Consider the following 20,513-nt stretch of genomic DNA (forward strand, 5'->3'; position numbering starts at 1 on the left):
TGTACTGGGCCTGGTCAGAACTAAGTTGATGTGTTCAATTAAGTTCTATGTTAAACAAATTGGGAAATTGAGAAACAAATTGCTGGACAATAAGTAATACATTGTTCCATGTATTTGTCCAGCTGATATCTAGAACAGAGGATTACATGATCACTTATCTAAAATGGCGCTTCATAATTCAACAGAGTTTTGAGAGCTACGATTGTCAGTTGGTTCCTGAAGTAATATAGGCAAATATAGTTATTAGAATTGTCGGTTGGTTCCTGAAGTAATCTAGGTTTCACTAATTGAACATGCAATAATTCCAAGACTTTCATGGCTAGATCTAAGAACAAAACATATGAAAAGAGATCTAGAATAATACCTTGAGTTACTTGCTTGAAACCTTCTTCTTCTTGGAGCTAAGAGTCACAAATGTCACTCCTCTAATGACTTACAAACACCAACTAGCAAGAAGGTGACTTGAGAGATATGAGGAAGAGGGAAATTGGCTCTAGGGTTTCTCCAATCACAATGGTGGAAGATTTCCTCAACCCTATGGGTCTATTTATACTGTGAGCTCCTAGGGTTTCACCCTTAAACCCTAATTGGATAACTTAGCCTCAAAGCAATCCAAATCTCTTCCTGGATAAGCCCTTGGACAATTTCTAGGTGATTGATATCCCTAAAATCGTCCAACCCTATATCCATAAGGATTATCAGCTCAAAATACAACTTTCATACATTTGACAGTTTATACCCCTTTATTCAATTAATCTCTTTAAGTCACCAAATTAATTCCTAATTAATTTATGACTTATATTAATTAAATAATATTATTCTTTTAATATATTATTCTTATAATATATTAATCATAATATCTCTTCTCTCTAAATCACCCTGTCAAGTTGCTATGGTGAAGGCAACCCAAAAGGACCATGCACAATCAGGTCAAGTACTTACCAAATATAGTTACAGCCTTAGACACTAATCCAACAGTCTCCTACTTGGATAAGTCTAGTAACTATAAACGCAAACACAATCCAATTAGCAATCGTAGCTCTCAAAGACGTTGTCAGCTCTGATCTTATCAGTAACCTGTCCTATAGATAAGGGATCGTACAGCCCTCTATTTTGATATCGTGCAGACGATTTCATGAGACATAGTCATTCTCATCATCCAACAACTTTTTCTTGATCTCAGATTTATTTGACATAGAACTTAATTGAACACATCAATTCAGTCCTGATCGGGCCCGGCACATAAGTCAAATCAAATCAACAAGCGGCCGTGATATCGCTTTTACCTTCTTAAATAAAACTAACAGATAAACTTCGACTTATATGCATTTACTTATCAACTAACCAACTATACACAACAATGCGTTTTATGACATCAATTTACTGATGCGGTTTCGCATTATCAATGTACAACCAATTAGTAAATAATAAACCATATATCTAGGTTTTAAGACCATATGATATTATCGTCTTGCGATCACTCCAAAGTGATTCCACCAAGCGTGGGTTTATTCCAATGCTCAAAACTTATTCATAAGCACTCATGAACGTTGCAGCAACCCTTTGCTATGTCTAATACCATTTAGACAATCTACACACCAATTCATGACAATCTTCATTCATACCTACTTCCAACATATGAACGATTGTGGACTGTTTGAATAATTCGATTATTCTTAATAAACTTAATTATTTTGGAAGTCAAAACATGCAAAGTGAAACAATAGCTAAACAATTAACATAAGACAGTAACAATACTTATAAATAACACTCCTTTATTTAATCATCAAATGTCAATTACATTTATGTATTACACGTTTCTAATACTATCTAATCTAAACTAATATCATCCTTCAGCCCAATACTCCTAGCATGCTACAAGTGTTTAACCCTGCTCAGTCCCTACGTAAGCGGATCTGCTGGGTTATCTTCTGATGATATCCTCTTAACCACGAGGTGTCCTTCTTCTACTCGATGCCTAATAAAGTGATATTTTCTATCGATATGCCGAGATCTACCATGATCCCTCGGTTCCTTGGTCAAGGCAACCGCTCCTTCATTATCACAAAAAATCTCCATGGGCTCCTTAATGGCTGGCACAACTCCAAGATCGCCAATGAAGTTCTTGAACCATATTGCCTCCTTTGACGCTTCGCTCGCTGCAATATACTCTGATTCGCACGTTGAATCAGCTACAGTTTCCTGTTTGGAACTTTTCCAAGTTACCGCTCCTCCATTAAGGGTAAAGACCCATCCCGACTGCGAACGGTAGTTGTCCCTGTCGGTCTAGAAACTAGCGTCACTGTACCCTCGCACCTTTAACTCATCACTCCCTCCGAGGACTAGAAACAATTCCTTGGTCCTCCGAAGGTACTTAAGGATGTTCTTGACCGCAATCCAATGCGCTCTACCAGGATTCCCTTGATATCTACTGACCATGCTCCAAGCGAAGGCCAAATCAGGTCGAGTACAAGTCATAGCATACATGATCGAGCCAACTGCGGAAGCGTAAGGTACTCGGCTCATCTCAACTATCTCAGATTCGATACTCGGACTTTGAGTCTTAGGTTGTGTTTGTTTTTTTAAAAAATCCTCTTCTAACCTCTTAGTGTTGCGCGGCGCAGCACACGCGCAGCACTTTTAAATTCGCAGCAGTTTGATTTTTAGAAGGCTTCGGGCTTAAAAACCTCTTCCCGTCCTCTTCCCCACGCAGCATTGGGCTTACCTCTTCTCAACACTTCTAAACCTAATAACAAAAAAAAAGAAACGGACAAAACCACAGCCGCAAGTCGTTCATTCTTTCTTGGCGTCGAACGTGTTGAAGACCGGAAGAATTTTGCTCGCCGTCGCTGGTCGCCATCGCTGCTGCTGCTAGTCGCCGTCGCTGTTGCTGCTGCTCGCCGCTCCCTGCTGCTGGTGGTCGCCGATTTCACTGCCCATCCTCCATCTGCCTTCGTCTTCAACATCACATCACACAGGTTTGTTTTTTTTTTATTTTTTTGTCCAGATTTCTTAATTGACTTTGAAAGTGTGAAATAAAATTGAAGCTGTGAAATATGATTGAAGAAAGAAGCTGTGAAATAAGCTTTGAAGCTGTGAAATAAAGATGATAATCTCATGATTTTAATGGTTTCATAAGGGCATAATTGACCTTTTTTTTATAGATCCACCATAGAGAGAAGTTTTTGTTTTGTTATAATTCTAGCAGTTAGAGATATTGCAAGCATAAATTGAGTTAAAATTCTGCTTTAGTGCTTTGTTATAATTCTAGGAGTTTGTGTTTTGTTCTTTAATTAGAGCCATGATTTATGTTTAGGTTCATGAATTTTTGTGTTGAATTGTTATGAATGTTGGGTACAATCATAATCCTTGCTGAAATCATATACTTATATTGTGAAATCATAAACTCGTATATTAGTTTATATGCTGAAATCATTAGCTCAAATGGTTTTTTTTAACTTATTTGTTGAATTGTTATCACTTGTATTTCTTGAATGGAGATCAAGTTTATGCTTCTTTTCAAGTTTGTGCTTAAATTGTTGAATATGCTAAACGTATTTGTTGATTATGTTGAAATATGATTAATCTTTTTTGCTAAAGTATGTATTCTATATTTTTTTTGTTATTAGCGATGGGAGATAAACATACATGGACCAATGAGCAAACAAAATGCTTATTGCTCACTTGTATTGAAGAAGTGCAAACCGTGGGTAGAAAAGGTTTGAGTTTGCACAAACAATCATGGTACAAGTTAGGAACAACCATTAAGGAAAAATATGGCGTGGATTTGAGTCAACGACAATTAAAAAACGCCTATGATAACTTTAAAGCCAAATACACAGGATGGTTGTACTTAAAAAATAAAACTGGAAACCTTTACAATCCCCAAACAAATATTTTTAATTTAACAAATGAGGAGTGGGAGGACTTTAAAAAGGTATATATACACACACATATTTATATGTATTTTGTTTATATAGTTGCCAATTCTTATATTACTTTTGTTACATTGATTGCGTTTAGGGACATCCGAAAGCCGCTTCTTTGAAAACCGTCCCATTATTGTTTCCAGAGCTTTGTGCAGAACTCTTTGATGGAAACAGTGCATCCGGTAATCTCAGTTATGCCACATCCCAAACACCATCGGGACATGGATCATCTTCTTTCCATGTCGCACCACTACATCTTATGGACGCCCCTTCTATTAACATAGATGAGGATGATTTCTTTTCCAATCATACTAGTGAGCATTTTACTCAGCATTCACCTTCTGCTGCTTCACCTTCTGCTGCTTCACCTTCTGGTAACCCCAACAAAAGGGCCAAACCCTCAACTCCTAGACCTAGAGCTCCTAGTGCCTCACCTGATCCACCTTCTTCTGCCTCGCCTAAAGCTTCTATTACTGCTGATGATTTAGCATTGGAGATGCAAAAAGCTCTACGTCATTTGACTCAAGGGCCAACAATTCCCCAATGTTTAGAGAAGCTTGAGTTGCTCGAGTTAGACCCAATAGACCCTCTACGATTTGCTGCGTATCACATTTTTGGAGGGACCATGAGTATGAGAGAGATGTGGGTAAATTTGCCTAATGATCCACGAATATTAAGAGGATGGATCGAGATGACAACTACAAGTTTGGGAGTTTTAAAGGATGGAAAGATCGTTCGTTGACTTTATATGTTTGAGTTGTTTAGGTTTTAATTGCATGTTTTGGAACTATATGGTTATGTTTTTTGGTTATTTCTACTTGAATGTTATTTTTAGTATTTGGTACTTGAGATTTATGTTATGTTATTTGGTACTTGAAATTTATGTTATGTTTTTTGGTACTTGAAATTTATGTTATGTTTTTTGGCACTTGAAATTTATTTTATATTTTTTTGTACTTGAGATTTATGTTATGTTTTTATCTTATGTTATGTTATGTTTTGTTGATTAATAGGTTTGTAATGGATCACGACAAAAAGATATTACTCATAATTCTTATGTACTTGTACGTCCGCTACTTTTGGAAGAGAGGTGTCAAACGAGTGCGGGACAACGATTCGGAAATGACGGGACATGAATTTACGTTAGAGTTACTTCACCGTAATCCTCTACAATGTCTTGAAGTGCTACGTATGTCCCGTGAATCATTTGTTCGGCTATGTGCTCATTTTAGAGTACACTACGCGTTAAAGGATAGCAAACATGTGTCGGTTGAGGAGAAGATGGCTATGTTTTTGATGATGATCGGTCATAACCAACGTTATGTGATTATCAAGCGGAGATTTCAACACTCAAAGCAAACAATTCATAAGTTTTTTCATGAAGTGTTGGACAAAATGTTGCTTTTCGCACATGACATTATAGTGCCAACTTCTTTTAATCCGAATCCAAATATTCCGGGACATAATAGGAGGCTACGACGGGTGTTCAAGGGAGCAGTTGGTGCACTTGATGGCACTTTGATACATGCTGTTGTCCCTGCAAACAAACGGGATTTATATAGAAGTAGGGGAAAAGGCGATTGTTACCAAAACGTATTGGCAATATGTGACTTCAACATGATGTTTACGTTTGTTGTGGCCGGTTGGGAAGGGATAGCACACGATTCTAGAATTTTATCAGAAGCATTAGCAAATCCACATGCACCATTCCCGCTCCCACCACCAGGTAAATTTATGGTTATTTAAATAGTTTTATCTTAGCTTGAAAAATAAATGACTTTTTTTTTTTTGCTTTTTTACAGATAAATATTATCTTTGTGATGCCGCCTATGCAAACATTCGAGGTTTTATGGCACCGTACCGTAATGTAAGGTATTGGCTTGGAGATTTCCGTCGAAGACGTGCATTAACGAATAAAGAAAAATTTAACCATGCACATGCAAAACTTCGGAATGTCATTGAGCGGGCTTTTGGTGTCTTGAAAGCACGATTCCCTATATTGAAGAGGATGGCACCATTCTCGTTGGTTACACAACGAAACATAACCCTAGCATGTTTTGCGCTTCATAATTTTATAAGAAGAGAGGGACTACGTGATGAGTTTTTTGCACGATATGATGAACCAAATGTCTCGGTTCGGAATAACAATGCAGTCGTTGATAATGATGAAGATGAGATTCCAACACATGGTACTGCAGCGGACCGTGAATATATGACCCAGTTACGGGATGAAATTGCCGAGCAATTGATGCAAAATATGGAATGAAAATTATTAAAGTTTGGTTCTATGAATTTTATTTAAAAATGTTATTATAAGACTAATTTGGTTGTTTGAATTTTATTTCAATGTTTTAAAACTACTATTATTAAATTTTTGGTATTAAAAAACTATCTTCGGTTTATTAAATTAGTTTATTTTAAATTTTTTAATATCTGCAGCAGTCTGCAGATGTTAAAAAAACAAACATGCTTCTCATTACAGTCTGCAGCACTTTGGTCCACCTCTTCTGCTGCAGAGGACCGCAGAGGTGGTCCGCAGACTTCAGACAGTTTCACTTCGGAAAAACAAACAACACCTTACTAATTTGATATTACTCTGTATCGGTAGTTCTCCCTTCTTCGAGTTTTCCATACTAAAACATTTTAGTACTTTATCTAAGTAAGTATTCTGATTAAGTCCTATTAGTCTTTTACTTCTTTCTCTCACTATCCTTATTCCCAAAATATAGGAAGCCTCTCTGAGGTCCTTCATAGCGAAACACTTCTCGAGCCAGGACTTAACCTCCTGCAGAGTCGGGACGTCGTTTCCTATGAGCAGTATGTCGTCTACATACAAAACGAGAAAGCTAACTATGCTCCCACTGGCTTTGGCATATACACATGATTCATCTTCGCTTCGTACAAATCCAAACTCCTTGACTTTCTCATCAAAGCAAAGATTCCATCTGCGAGACGCTTGATTAAGTCCATAGATGGACTTCTCAAGCTTGCACACTCTATTCGGATGCTTCAGATCGACAAAACCCTCTGGCTGAGCCATGTAAACATCCTCAGCCAACTTCCCATTAAGGAAATCAGTCTTGACATTCATTTGCCATATCTCATAATCATGAAATGCGGCAATAGCTAGCATCACTCTAATAGACTTTATCTTCGCAACTGGTGAGAAGGTCTCATCGTAGTCAACTCCGGGAGTTTGAGTAAAGCCCTTCGCAACCAATCGCGCCTTGTACGTGTGCACATTCCCATCCACGTCGGTCTTCTTCTTGAATATCCATTTGCACCCAACCGTCTTACGTCCGGGCACATTGTCAACCAAATTCCAAACTTGGTTGTCATACATGGACTGAATCTCGCTGTCCATCGCCTCTTTCCACTTCGCAGACTCCGGGCATGCCATGGCTTCCTTATAGCAATTAGGTTCATCTAGATTTATTAGTGTACCATCACTAATATACGTGTCCCCTTCAGTAGTAATATGAAAACCATAAAACCGGGGTTGAACTCTAACTCTTTCGGAACGTCTAAGAGGTAATGACTCGTCAATTGGTTCAACCGGAATTCCTCCTCGGGTTGAGCGCCAGCGGTAGAGGTTCCTTCATCACTTAACTCTTGAATCTCTTCGAGATCAATTTACCTCCTACTGTCTCCTTGGCTTATGAGTTCTCTCTCTCGGAAAACCCCTCTCCTCGCAACGAAGACAACACTGTCACTCGGTCAATAGAAGAGATATCCAAAGGATTTCTGCGGGTAGCCGATGAAAATACATCACTCACTATGAGGTTCGAGCTTGTCATGAGTTTCTCGTCTTACGAAAACTTCACAACCCCAAACTTTGATATGTGCCAACGAGGGAGCTTTCCCTGTCCACATCTCGTGAAGTGTTTTGGCAACATTCTTAGTAGGGACTCGGTTAAGGATATGGGCGGCAGTCTCTAAGGCATACCCCCAAAATAAGATAGGTAGTGAAGCACGAATCATCATAGAACGAACCATGTCCAACAAGGTTCGATTGCGCCTTTCTGCCACACCATTTAACTGCAGTGTCCTAGGTGGCGTCAATTGCGAAGCTATTCCACATTCCTTGAGATAGTCGTGGAATTCAAGACTTAGGTACTCTCCTCCTCGATCGGATCGAAGCATCTTTATCTTCCTGCCCAATTGATTCTCCACTTCATTCTTGAACTCTTTGAACTTTTCAAATGTTTCAGACTTATGCTTGATTAAGTAAGTATACTCATATCTACTATAATCATCGGTGAAAGTCACGTAGAAGCGGTTTTCATCCTTTGTGGTGGATCTAAAGGGCCCACATACATCGGTATGTATGAGATCCAAAAAACCCTCACCCCTATCACAAGTGCCAGTGAAGGGTGACTTGGTTATCTTTCCAAGTAAACAAGATTCGCACGTGTCATCTACCCTACGGTCGAACGACTCCAACACTCCATCCTTTTGGAGTTGGGCTATGCGCTTCTTGTTGACATGTCCAAGACGACAATGCCACAAAGATGCCTTATCCACACTATTGGAAGAATCTATACACAACACATCATTTCCTAGGTTATCTACAACCATAACAGTCTCATAAATTCCATTACAAGTCATTGCTTCAAAGTGTAAAACACCATTTAGATAAGCATAAATAGAACCATTCATATTATTAAATGAATTTCTAAATCCTTGTCTAAACAAACCATGAAATGAAATGATGTTTCTTGCCATATCAGGCGAGTAGCAACAGTTATTTAAATCTAGACCTAATCCATTACTAAGCACTAAAGAATACACTCCAATCTTGGTGACAGGCGATGATCTTCTGTTTCCCATGATTAGATTTATTCTTCCTTGCTCCACATCTCTATTTCTTCTTAGTACCTGCAAATCAGAACAAATGTGGTAACCACATCCTGTATCAAGAACCCAAGAAATAGTGTGAGATGAATTACTAGATTTAATTGTGTATATACCTGCAAAAGATGGCTTGATCTTTCCCTCCTTGATGGCTTGCAGGTCTTCCGGGCAGCTTCTCTTCCAATGCCCTATCTTGTGGTAATGATGGCACTCTGCCTCCTTTGGGTTAGGGTTGGGCTTAGTAGGATCAACTTTGGTCCCACTAGAGGAGGAACCACCTTGGGATTTTCCCTTGCGGTGGCTCTTTGACGGAGCCTTCCTCTTCTTGCCCCTTCCCTGCCCTATAGCCAAAACAGGGGCAGTGGTTGGTGTGGGAGATGGTGCAACAGACTTGTCCTTTAGGTTGCTCTCAGCAGTCCTAAGGAGTCCTTGGAGCTTTCTTAGGGTGACCTCTTCCTTGTTCATGTGGTAGGTCATCCTAAATTGGTTGTAGCATGAAGGCAAGGAATGAAGAACGATGTCGATGGCCAAATCCTCCCCAAAGTTAACATTTAACTTGCGAAGACGATCAACATATCGTTGCATCTTTTGCAAGTGCACAGTCAACGATTCTCCATTTCCCATCTTAGCAGTGATCATATTAGTGATGATATTGTAGCGCTCTTGCCTCGCGCTTTGATGGTACCTCTCCATCAAGTCTTGATGCATTTCATACGGATACATGTCCTCATAGGAGTTTTGGAATTCTTGTTTCATAGTGGCTATCATGATGCAATATACTTTCGTTGCATCACGTTCGTGTGTCTCAAAGACAACCATTTCTTCGGGAGTAGCGATTTCCGGGTTGACCTCCTTGAGCTTTTCGTCGAGGACATACTCTTTGTCCTCATAGCGTGCAATGGTGCGAATGTATCTTATCCATTTGCTAAAGTTGGTACCATCGAAGGTCACCTTTTGGGAAAGACTCATTAAGGTGAATGAGTTGGCAGCAGCGTTGTTTGCGTTCCACATCTACAAATAGAAAGGACAAAGTTTGATTAGAATTTTGGATCCCTAATTAAACACCCAAAATGAAAAATTAGGGCTAGGACCCAACAACACTATTCACATATTAGAAAAGGGATGCCGTAATCTAATCATGCAAATAATTTGGAGGTAAGTGAATGACGATTCACCAATTCTTCACCACGAAAACATAACTTTAAGTTTTATTGAGAATTCCTAGATTTTTAGAGATTCATTGAACCTTTCAATGGCATGTTTAAATCTCGATACGCCCCTCTAGTTTGCGACTGGGATACCGAGTATCAGAAAGCGGGTGTGAATTACCATGCAAATCTACAAGGTGCCTTCAGTGTTACAATCATCTATTCGATGTGCCGGTAAACCACACACGCTCTATCGAAATATGATAAACAATGAATCACCCTTTGCCACCTTTTCTTAGAACCAATTAGTGTGCCGGTAAACCACACACGCTCCATTTACTTCTTAGCAAGGGTGCAAAGTGCAATTTCATGGGATTGCATCAATTCACTTTTCCTAAAGTAACTAAGATTGGGAATTTTATAAAATAGTTTAGTTACTTTATAGATTCATTATACTTATTAATGAGGAGAGATAGTTGCCTTATCCTACCCGTTCGGCTAACGACCCTCCACCGATCAAGCAAGCGGTGGGTGTGAGTGTACACCCATTAAGCGCCATTTTATAGGCAGCAACCTTATACCCACCTTATAGACCGGCTTCGTGAATGAGGCCTACTAACGGTAAGACTAGCATTTTAATCTTACTTATATATTTATTAAGCTTCTAATAATATAATAGTATAGGGTTGAATTTTAAACTTGTAAAACTCTAGGGGGTTGAAATTTAAATTCTTCTAAATTAAACTATTAATCACAAAATTCAAATTTCAAAACTTCGGGATAGAAATTGAACTTTTCAAACAATATGGATCAAATAACAAATAATTCAAATTAAACAATTAATTTCATAATTATCCATATTTGACCTAATCCAATTTTAGCCATTAGATAATTACCAAATATTCTTAAATAGTCCAATATTTATCATATAAATAATCAATATTTAAAAGATTTGAAATTATCTTTATTTATGTCGAGGATAATCATTAAATTAAGTTAAAATTCGGATTTTTACATAATAAAACGATTTAGGTATCAATCCAAGACAAAACAAAAACAAAATCCCGAATTATCCTCTGTCTGACACTCGGACTCGCCAAGTCCAGCTTTGGGACTCGCCGAGTCCAAAAACTGACTCGCCGAGTTGAGTCGACAGAGGGCAAGAAAAAACGATTATCAGCAAGTAAAATAGCTAAGCATCATATTCAATTGAAACCAATCATGGCTCTGATACCACTAATGGGTTTTGGACATAAGAACTTTACCTATGTGCCCATACAACCCTATAGCTTGGATCTAGGTTTCACTAATTGAACATGCAATAATTCCAAGACTTTCACGGCTAGATTTAAGAACAAAACATATGAAAAGAGATCTAGAATAATACCTTCAGTTATTTGCTTGAAACCTTCTTCTTCGAGCTAAGAGTCACAAATGTCACTCCTCTAATGGCTTACAAATACCAACTAGCAAGAAGGTGACTTGAGAGATATGAGGAAGAGGGAAATCGGCTCTAGGGTTTCTCCAATCACAATGGTGGCCGATTTCCTCAACCCTATGGGTCTATTTATACTGTGAGCTCCTAGGGTTTCACCCTTAAACCCTAATTGGATAACTTAGCCTCAAAGCAATCCAAATCTCTTCCTGGATAAGCCCTTGGATGATTTCTAGGTGATCCATATCCCTAAAATCGTCCAACCCTATATCCATAAGGATTATTAGCTCAAAATACAACTTTCATACATTTGACAGTTTATACCCTTTTATTCAATTAATCTCTTTAAGTCATCAAATGAATTCCTAATTAATTTATGACTTATATTAATCAAATAATATTATTCTTTTAATATATTATTGTTATAATATATTAATTATAATATCTCTTCTCTCTAAATCACCCTGTCAAGTTGCTATGGTGAAGGCAACCCAAAAGGACCATGCACAATCGGTCAAGTACTTATCAAATATAGTTATAGCCTTAGACACTAATCCAACAAACTGTTGGATAAGGTGTGTCTAAGTCCATACTTTATTTGGTATATACTTGACCCGACTCGACTGTTCCATTTGGGTTGCACTTCACCCGAACTAGTAATGGTTAAACCTTTGAGAATTGTATGTTTATGATTTGTTAATATGTTATAAGTTATAATATGTTAATAAGAAATCATATTATTTAATTAGTATTGATCATAAATAAATTTGATAATTAATTTGGTGATAAAAAAGGTGAGTAATTAAATATGGGCTCTTGTATTTATATAAGTGTGGGCTAATACTCATTTTGAATGGGCTTGTTATGCATGGGAGTCCATGGATAGTGCATGGAGCTTTTAACCCATGGATCCTTGGAAAGGAAGAGTCATGGGTATTAGGGTTTACATGGATGTAACCCTAATCCTCCACACTATATAAAGGAGCTTGTGATGCTTGAAATGGCACTAGTTGTGTGCGAAAAAGGTGGTTGCCGATTCCCATAAGCAAGCATACACTCTCATAAGGTTTTTCCAAGTTTGTGGTGATTTGTGATTTCCATTTGAGGCATCCACATTACTGGTGCTAGTCTGTTAAACTCCAAGGAAACAACTCACAGTTGAAAGGTATGTAATTCTTCTAGCCATTATGTTTAATGTTCCCCATGCCATTCTAGATAGGTTATGAACCTTGGAAAATCAAAGTTGCATGTATTCATAGTAAAACATAGATCCAAGGTTTTAGGGTTGCGTGAATAACTTAGGAGTGTTAGATTGCTCAAAACCCAACAAAACCCGCTATGACTCGTCGAGTCACCCCATGGACTCGACAAGTTGGCTCCATCGGGATTCTCATTCAGTCGCCTGAGGTTAGATCTGTAACTCTAACTCATAGATCCAACCTCCTAATACTCAAAAGTCATGTAAAGGTCCGATCTTGATATCAATGCATTGTATAGTACGCTCTATATGCCATTTAGACTCCATTAAAACTTCATTGCTTCAAAACCCCATGGTTGCACAACAATGGCTTCCTACTTTTTGACTCTCTGGACCTTACAAGGTCCGGATCTATGGCATACTCAGAAGAGGGGGGTTTGATGCACCCAAAACCCCACAAAAAAGATATGAGCCCTAACTTCTTATACTCAAGGGATATATTCAATAAATCAGAAAAGGTAAGGACTTCATACCTAAATCTGATGCTGAAGATGGAGATGAAGTAGATCCACATGCTCTCTTCTTGATCCTTGTAACACCCCTGATATTCTTCCCAAGGAATGACCTCAAATGAGCCCTTTTCCCTCTCTTGCTCACCAATGCCTCTAGGGTTTCTCCCAAGTGATGAATGGCCCTGATGGGAGGAAAATATGGAGGCTATAAGTGCCTTTAAATAGGCCCAGGCTCGAGAAAATTAGGGTTTCTTCCAACAGTGCTGACTCGGCGAGTCATCCCTCTGACTCGTCGGGTCCATTCATTTTCCATATCACCCAGTCACGACCCTGCTCGACGAGTTGAGGCACCAACTCGTCGAGTCACCCAAGCAAACTCCTATTTACATATAGAAATGTTATACCTCAAAAATCAGGATGTTACTATTCTCCCCCACTAGAATTAGATTTCGCCCTCGAAATTGCTCCTTAATTACACAAGGAGTGAATCCAATAACCGGAAAGGCACTACCAAATGGATCTCATACCACACTGATATCTTTTTCCATGGACACCTGAATCCACACAGAAATTCCCAAGTCCGTAACAAAACCAACCCTTTTGCCACTAAGATACCCCTTTCTGACATTCCAAAAATCTAGAACTCTAGTGGCCTGACCCGCTGCCAGACCACCCACCCAAGCTATCACCATGTTATTCGCTCCTCGAATCATCAAACCCTGATAACACACTGCTCCTCTGATTCTCATAAGACAAAATCCACAACCAACTACTGATTACTCATACCAACGTATAAAACGATTCGAATCACGCCCCAAGGAATGAAAGGGTTCACCTCCCACCAAGGCTCATCCACTGAACTACCATCTGAACCCATCCGAACAATAAACTTTCAACACCCTGTTCTCCAATACAAGAACAAAAATGATCATACTCGCTCGAAAGTCCTCAAACATCTAAAAATCATAAGCTCCAACTTCTTCCCCAATATTCCATTCAATACTTGAGCACATGGTCAACTCTCGACCCATCAGTTGAACCTCCAAAGTTTACCCAAAGCATGCCCCAGAACGTCTCGCCGACTTCCTTCTCACAACAACTATCTCGGCCCGTTGTGACACACAAGTCACGAAGTTCTCTTTACCCAAAGCGAATGCTACAATCCCAACCGAAGGTCGACTCACCCCCGACCCCTATCGTCTACTGCTCATTAGTTTCATGCGCCTCGAGGTACCACCTGTACCAAAGCACCGACCTACACAGGTCTAAGACATCAACGACAACCAATACCCCTCAACTTGGAACCCGTCTCTGAATCTGGAATATCATCTCGCCTACCCAACGCACCACCAGAGCCAAACTCAAACCTGAGAGTCTAGTCCGCCCCAAAATTGGAACCACTCGTCCCAATGAACCACTCAGCTCATGACCTATGACCCGCAACCCATACGTACATCACTTATCCAATTCCTTCTAACTTGTAATACTGACATCTTATTCAGAATAATACGATTCCCAATCACTGAGGAGACCCCGGTCTTGCCCTTGGTCCGACCACCAGGCCTCCAAAAAACTCAAATATTAGGGCTACTCAAGCCTAAAACTCTTCTGCATCATGCTCTGACTAGTGTATAATACGGCTCCCCATGGTATCATAACATTCCATCTCACTAACTAGTGAATACTATGGCTCCCCGCAGTATCACAACACTCTCTCGCTGCCTAGTGAGTAATACGGATCCGCGTAGCTTGACAACATCCTCTCTCTGACTAGTGAGTACTACGGCTCCCCATAGGATCACAACAACCTCGAGCTGACTAGTGAGTACTACGGCTCTCCGTAGCATCACAACAACCTCTCGCTGACTAGTGAGTACTGCGGCTCCCCACTGCATCACAACAACTTCTCGCTGACTAGTGAGTACTACGGCTCCCCGTAGCATCACAACAACCTCTCGCTGACTAGTGAGTACTACGGCTCCCCATAGCATCACAACAACATCTCGCTGACTAGTGAGTACTGTGGATCCCCGTAGCATCACAACAACCTCTCGCTGTAATCCATTTTCTTAAATAATCTCACTTGATGCCATTAGCCAAAGGGCTCCCACTGGTACCATAGACACTTGATACCCCACTTGCCATCTCAAACTCAAGACCCAAAATAATATGAAATTCAAGGCATTAATCCTGGATGCCTCGGTACACCATCACAGAACCTCACGGTATCTTGCCTCAGCCACTGATCTCCTATTTACAACATCATACTCTGAGACACAACGCATCTTGGCAGAATTCCTTTCAGAATCTCATAACTAATCTTCCTCTAGAACAACTCATAACTTCGGAATGTTCCAACTCTCAATGGAAACCCAGAGGAATTTTCAATGGCTCAGAACACGTTGATGACCATCTGAAACTCCTTCCTCTATTTCTCAAAACCCATGCAAAAAAATACAAATACCGACCCTGAAGTTGGTTGCCCAATCAACTTCTACCCCCTTCCCAGAGTGCACATAACAACCCATACCTTGAACCAGAAATCCTCAACCGCCGAACTATCCTTACGAGCCACCCATCTAGAAATAACCATTACAACCTCGAAGAGTTCCTAACCACCACAAGGTCCTCGAGCAATCGAACACATGCCGTGGAGGCACTCATCATTTCCTAAACACGTACAACCTGTATTATCTCGCTCTGCACCTCGCCTTGACCACCAATAATCCTGGTCTCATGTATCCGCACCGTAGATCACTATATCCAGCCCTCTAACCGCTCATTAAACAAATATCTGATATTCTCAATAAAATACGCGGTTCTCCCCCACTCAGGGCTCGAACCATCACCATTTGGAACACCGTCAATCTATTCCACAGACTGCTCCACCAGGTACGTCATGCTTACTTCTGGAAAGTACCACATAACACCCGATGATCTTCCCGATAGAGGCAAAGCAACTCCAAACATCCTGACTCTCAGATAAAATCCTCAAAAAACTTCCCAACGTGTCATCCAAAATCTCACACTGATACACTACCGGACATCTCAACTGTCCCGTAATAGCCATGAATCATAGTCTGAAAATGATGAACTATCATACTCTTCATGTTCGACTCCCCAACCAATGTCCCATCATGAGAATTATCATGAGAGCAGAGACCTCCCTCCACACTTGATATCCATCATAGAAAATGAGAGCCACCGCCCCCAAAATACACCTCTTGACCACCCGACACTTTTGCTAACATATACCCTACTATTGTCAGATAGGGTATATCCTTGTCCTTGACCATCTCAGTCATCACTGATGACCCACTCATACTATAATATTACCTTGCAGCCGACATACTGCCTAAATACTCATGTGAAAGATCGCAACCCACGCTACCCAACAAGGTTTACCTCCAAACTCAGAAACCGAAATCTTAATACCTCTTTTGTTCCTTACAGGAAATAGAAATAGCACAACTCTTGGTCACAGAAAGTGACATCTCCACTAGCGGTTGATTGCTCAACTCAGACCGCGATCCTCCATAAATGCCATCTCTACTCATCCTTGAGTCTTGCGACTTCGTCTGACATCTCACTCAAAATACCCTGGAATCATCTTGACTTCCCTCGCAAGGGAGGCTTCGTGGAAAATCGTTCAACATGGCCCTCTGACCTCATACTCTATCGCATCCGATCTCCACCTAATCAATCACTACGGAATAACTAGAAAAACATAAGCATTATCTGTTACGAAGCATAGTACTCGAACCACTACATCACTTCTCAATCTGCTACTTAGCATGGTACTTCAACCATGACTTTGCTTCTCAATGTGCTACTTAGCATGGTACTCGAACCATGACATCACTTCTCAATCTGCTACATAGAACCTCCGAAATACCCCTTGTTTCGAGTATGGGTCCTCACCCTTCGGTAGTACGGGCCCATACTACTTGCCACATCTACCCATACTTTCTACACAGACTATCCTAGAGTTTCTAAGTAGCTGCTCATCCTTCTCCGCCACCAATCCCGTCACACGTACTCGCTTCTCAACAAAATGTTCTACTCTGCTAGCGTACTCATCTGACTAAGGTCACTCCCTAGGCTCTTCCTAGGTTCTCACACTTCTCCGCCATCAACTGCTGAGAAACTCATATGATGCCAGTCATCTACCTCTTAAATATCATCACATTCACTTGGTAGCTGAGTCCCATCATCGGGAGTTCTACAAAGCACGAAGCAAGCAACATTCAGGCATCGAATAAACACATAAAACCCACTCTAGGTTACAAATCTATTGCTCTACTCATACTCAATAGGTGTCACCAAACTCAGGAAACTCTACCCCACGCGGGCATCTAGCTACTCTCTCAGTAGGCTCCTCCAATGCTAATCTAGGTGTATCTCCAAGATTACTCCTCTACTTGAAACTTTATCTCTGTAATATTCCTGTTGGATACTCTTACTCAGCACATACAGAAGCACATCACATATAACAACAACTCCTAGGCTAAGGCATCACAAATCAGGCCACTCTACTCCTAAAATATGAAATACGTAGCCCATTCTCTAGCATGCAGAATATCACAAAATATCTCATAGCACAAAATTAGGTATTTTGGGAAACCACCGTTCGGGCTCTGGCTAATTGGAAACACTGCTCCTTCTCGTTTTCTCTTAGAACTCTTGCTTGTTTTAGAAAAATTGTTTCTTTTGAAATTTTTTCTCAAATCCTCAGTTTAAGTCCAGATATACCCGAAGGTGCATCCAAATCCCTCGAACCAAGGCTCTGATACCAACTTGTAACACCGTAAATTTTCAAATAAAATTTTCATTTAAAATCGCATATATTCTCATAACGTATTTCACATAATCTCATTTATTCAATTTACAAAATCACAACTCCATAATTGTTTGATAAAAATCCAGGGTCTTCAAAACATAACTCTTTCACTGGTGTGTATACAATCAAGTCGGTGCCTTCTCGCGATCCTGAGAAAACCTGAAACACATAACACATAACACGGTAAGCATGAAGCTTAGTGAGTTCCCCAAAAATACCACATACACATACTAGACACCTTAGGCTACAAGAGCTTACGGTCACTGTGTCTCAGTGGGATCTTCCAATCCCATAACCCTAGTAGATCTTCCGGTCCTACCATACTAACCTTCCGGTCCTAACCCTATTGACCTTCCAGTCCAATCCTGCTTGACCTGCTGGTCCAACCCTGCTTGACCTTCCAGTCCAACTCATACAACATATACACATCATATCAAATCATATAACTCATACAAGCACATAAGACCCTATGGCCACACATAGTTACCATTCCAGGTAAAGTATAGTGAGATGACTCACCTGATGGCTAGTAGGTAATAGACAGCACTCGAAAATCCCGGACTAGCCTCCGCTTACACATTAGACAAGCATCTCGATCATTATTCACCTTATTACTCATTTACTCCTTAAGTCCTCTTTTCCCCTTTTTACCCTTGGAATGGGTAAAAGTCTATTTTACCCCTCCTTGGTCCCTCGTGCCCCCTTATTGACTTACCCAGGAAGTTAATAGAAAGCCAGACCGAGTCAACAGCTAAGATTGACCTGACTCACCGAGTGCACACCTGTCACTCGCCGAGTCCACTCGTGTTCTCCGCGTTCTTCCTATGGTTCACTCAGCTCACTAAGTTGACTCCCAACTCGATGAGTTAACACTGGGTCAAGGCTACGAGGTCAAACCCGCTATGACTCGTCGAGTCACCCCATGGACTCAGCAAGTTGGATCCATTGGGTTTCTGATTCAGTAACTTGAGGTCAGATCTGTAACTCTAACTCATAGATCTAACCTCCTAATACTCAAAACTCATGTAAATATCCGCTCTTAATATCTATGCATGCTATATTACGCTCTATATGCCATTTAGACTCCATTAAAGCTTCATAGCTTCAAAACCCCATGGTTGTACAACAATGGCTTCCTACTTTCTGACTCTCTGGATTTTATAAGGTCTGGATCTATGGCATACTCAGAAGAGGGGGGTCTGATGCACCCAAAACCCCACAAAAAAGATATGAGCCCTAACTTCTTATACTCAAGGGATCTATTCAATAAATCAGAAAATGTAAGGACTTCATACCTAAATCTGATGTTGAAGATGGAGATGAAGTAGATCCACAGGCTCTCTTCTTGATCCTCGCAACACCCTTGATCTTCTTCCCAAGGAATGAACTCAAATGAGCCCCTTTCCCTCTCTTGATCACCAATGCCTCTAGGGTTTCTCTCAAGTGACGAATGGCACTGATGGGAGGAAAATATGGAGGCTATAAGTGCCTTTAAATAGGCCCAGGCCTAAGAAAATTAGGGTTTCTGCAAATAGTGTTGACTCGGCGAGTCATCCCTTCAAATCGTCGAGTCCATTCTTTTTCCATGTCACCTAGTCGCGACCCTACTCGACGAGTTGAGGCACCACATCGTCGAGTCACCCAAGGAAACTGCTACTTACATATAGAAATGTTATACCTCGAAAATCAGGATGTTACAAATAATGTTTCGTGTCATTTCTAACGAATAGAAACAATTAAACAAATCTAAACTAACATCACTACTAACCATAAGATGATAAGTCCCAATCTTCGTAACAGGAGAAGATTGCATATTTCCCATGATTAGATTCATCCTTCCATGCTTCAGCTCTTCAATTTCTCTTAGTCCTTACAAATCAGAACAAATGTGAAAACCACATCCTATATCAGGGACCCAAGAACAAGTAGATGGTGAGTTATTAGTTTGAATAGTGTATATACCTGTTGATTTTGGCTTCACCTTTCCATCCTTGATATCATTCAGGTACTTGGGGCATTTCCTCTTCCATTGGCCCTTGTCAATACAATAATAAAAAATGGCATCTTTGGGTCACTAACAACTGGAATATCTGAACTAGGCTTTGCCTTTGGGCCATTTCTAGATGAACCAACATACGCCTTGCCCTTCCATTTAGCTTTGGGATCAACCTTTTGTTTTCTTCTCTTTGCTTTGCCCAATGGCGAGAACAGGTGCATGTTGGATTCTTTCCCTTCATTCTCGATTCAAAAGTCTATAACAAGTTGTGGAGTTGGGCCAATTTGGTTTCTGTGTTGTTCAAATGATAGGCCAAAATGAACTGGTCATAACAACTTAGTAAGGAGTTCAAGACCATGTCAATGTCTAACTCCTCATCGAACTACACATTGAGCCTAACAAGTCGTTCTGCGTACCTTTGCATTCTCTACACATGGTTCCACACAAAATCTCCTTCTTTTATTTTGCAAGCCATGAGAGCTTTGACCACTTCATATTTCTCTTGACGAGCTCTCTTGTGGTACTTTTGCACAAGGTTATTTTTCATCTCATAGGTCTAATTGTCCTCATAGAACCTCTGCAATTCAGGGGCCATAGTAGC

The 20,513-nt window shown here is 40.2% G+C and overlaps 2 protein-coding genes across 2 annotated transcripts; both read left to right on the forward strand.

Moving 5' to 3' along the window:
• The first annotated feature begins 2,915 nt into the window (after positions 1 to 2,915).
• On the forward strand, positions 2,916 to 6,250 carry LOC145069592 (uncharacterized). The gene is made up of 3 exons (XM_079016537.1): positions 2,916 to 2,978; positions 4,943 to 5,655; positions 5,732 to 6,250. The coding sequence occupies exons 2-3, from the start codon at positions 4,950 to 4,952 to the stop codon at positions 6,193 to 6,195; spliced, it is 1,170 nt and encodes a 389-aa protein (XP_078872663.1). The 5' UTR covers positions 2,916 to 2,978; positions 4,943 to 4,949; the 3' UTR covers positions 6,196 to 6,250.
• On the forward strand, positions 3,632 to 4,671 carry LOC145095393 (uncharacterized). The gene is made up of 2 exons (XM_079033285.1): positions 3,632 to 3,937; positions 4,024 to 4,671. The coding sequence occupies exons 1-2, from the start codon at positions 3,632 to 3,634 to the stop codon at positions 4,669 to 4,671; spliced, it is 954 nt and encodes a 317-aa protein (XP_078889411.1).
• Positions 6,251 to 20,513: the final 14,263 nt, after the last annotated feature.

Source organism: Lactuca serriola, chromosome 1 (genome assembly GCF_051521515.1).
Source record: "Lactuca serriola cultivar US96UC23 chromosome 1, Lser_US96UC23_V15, whole genome shotgun sequence".
Taxonomy (NCBI): Eukaryota; Viridiplantae; Streptophyta; class Magnoliopsida; order Asterales; family Asteraceae; genus Lactuca; species Lactuca serriola.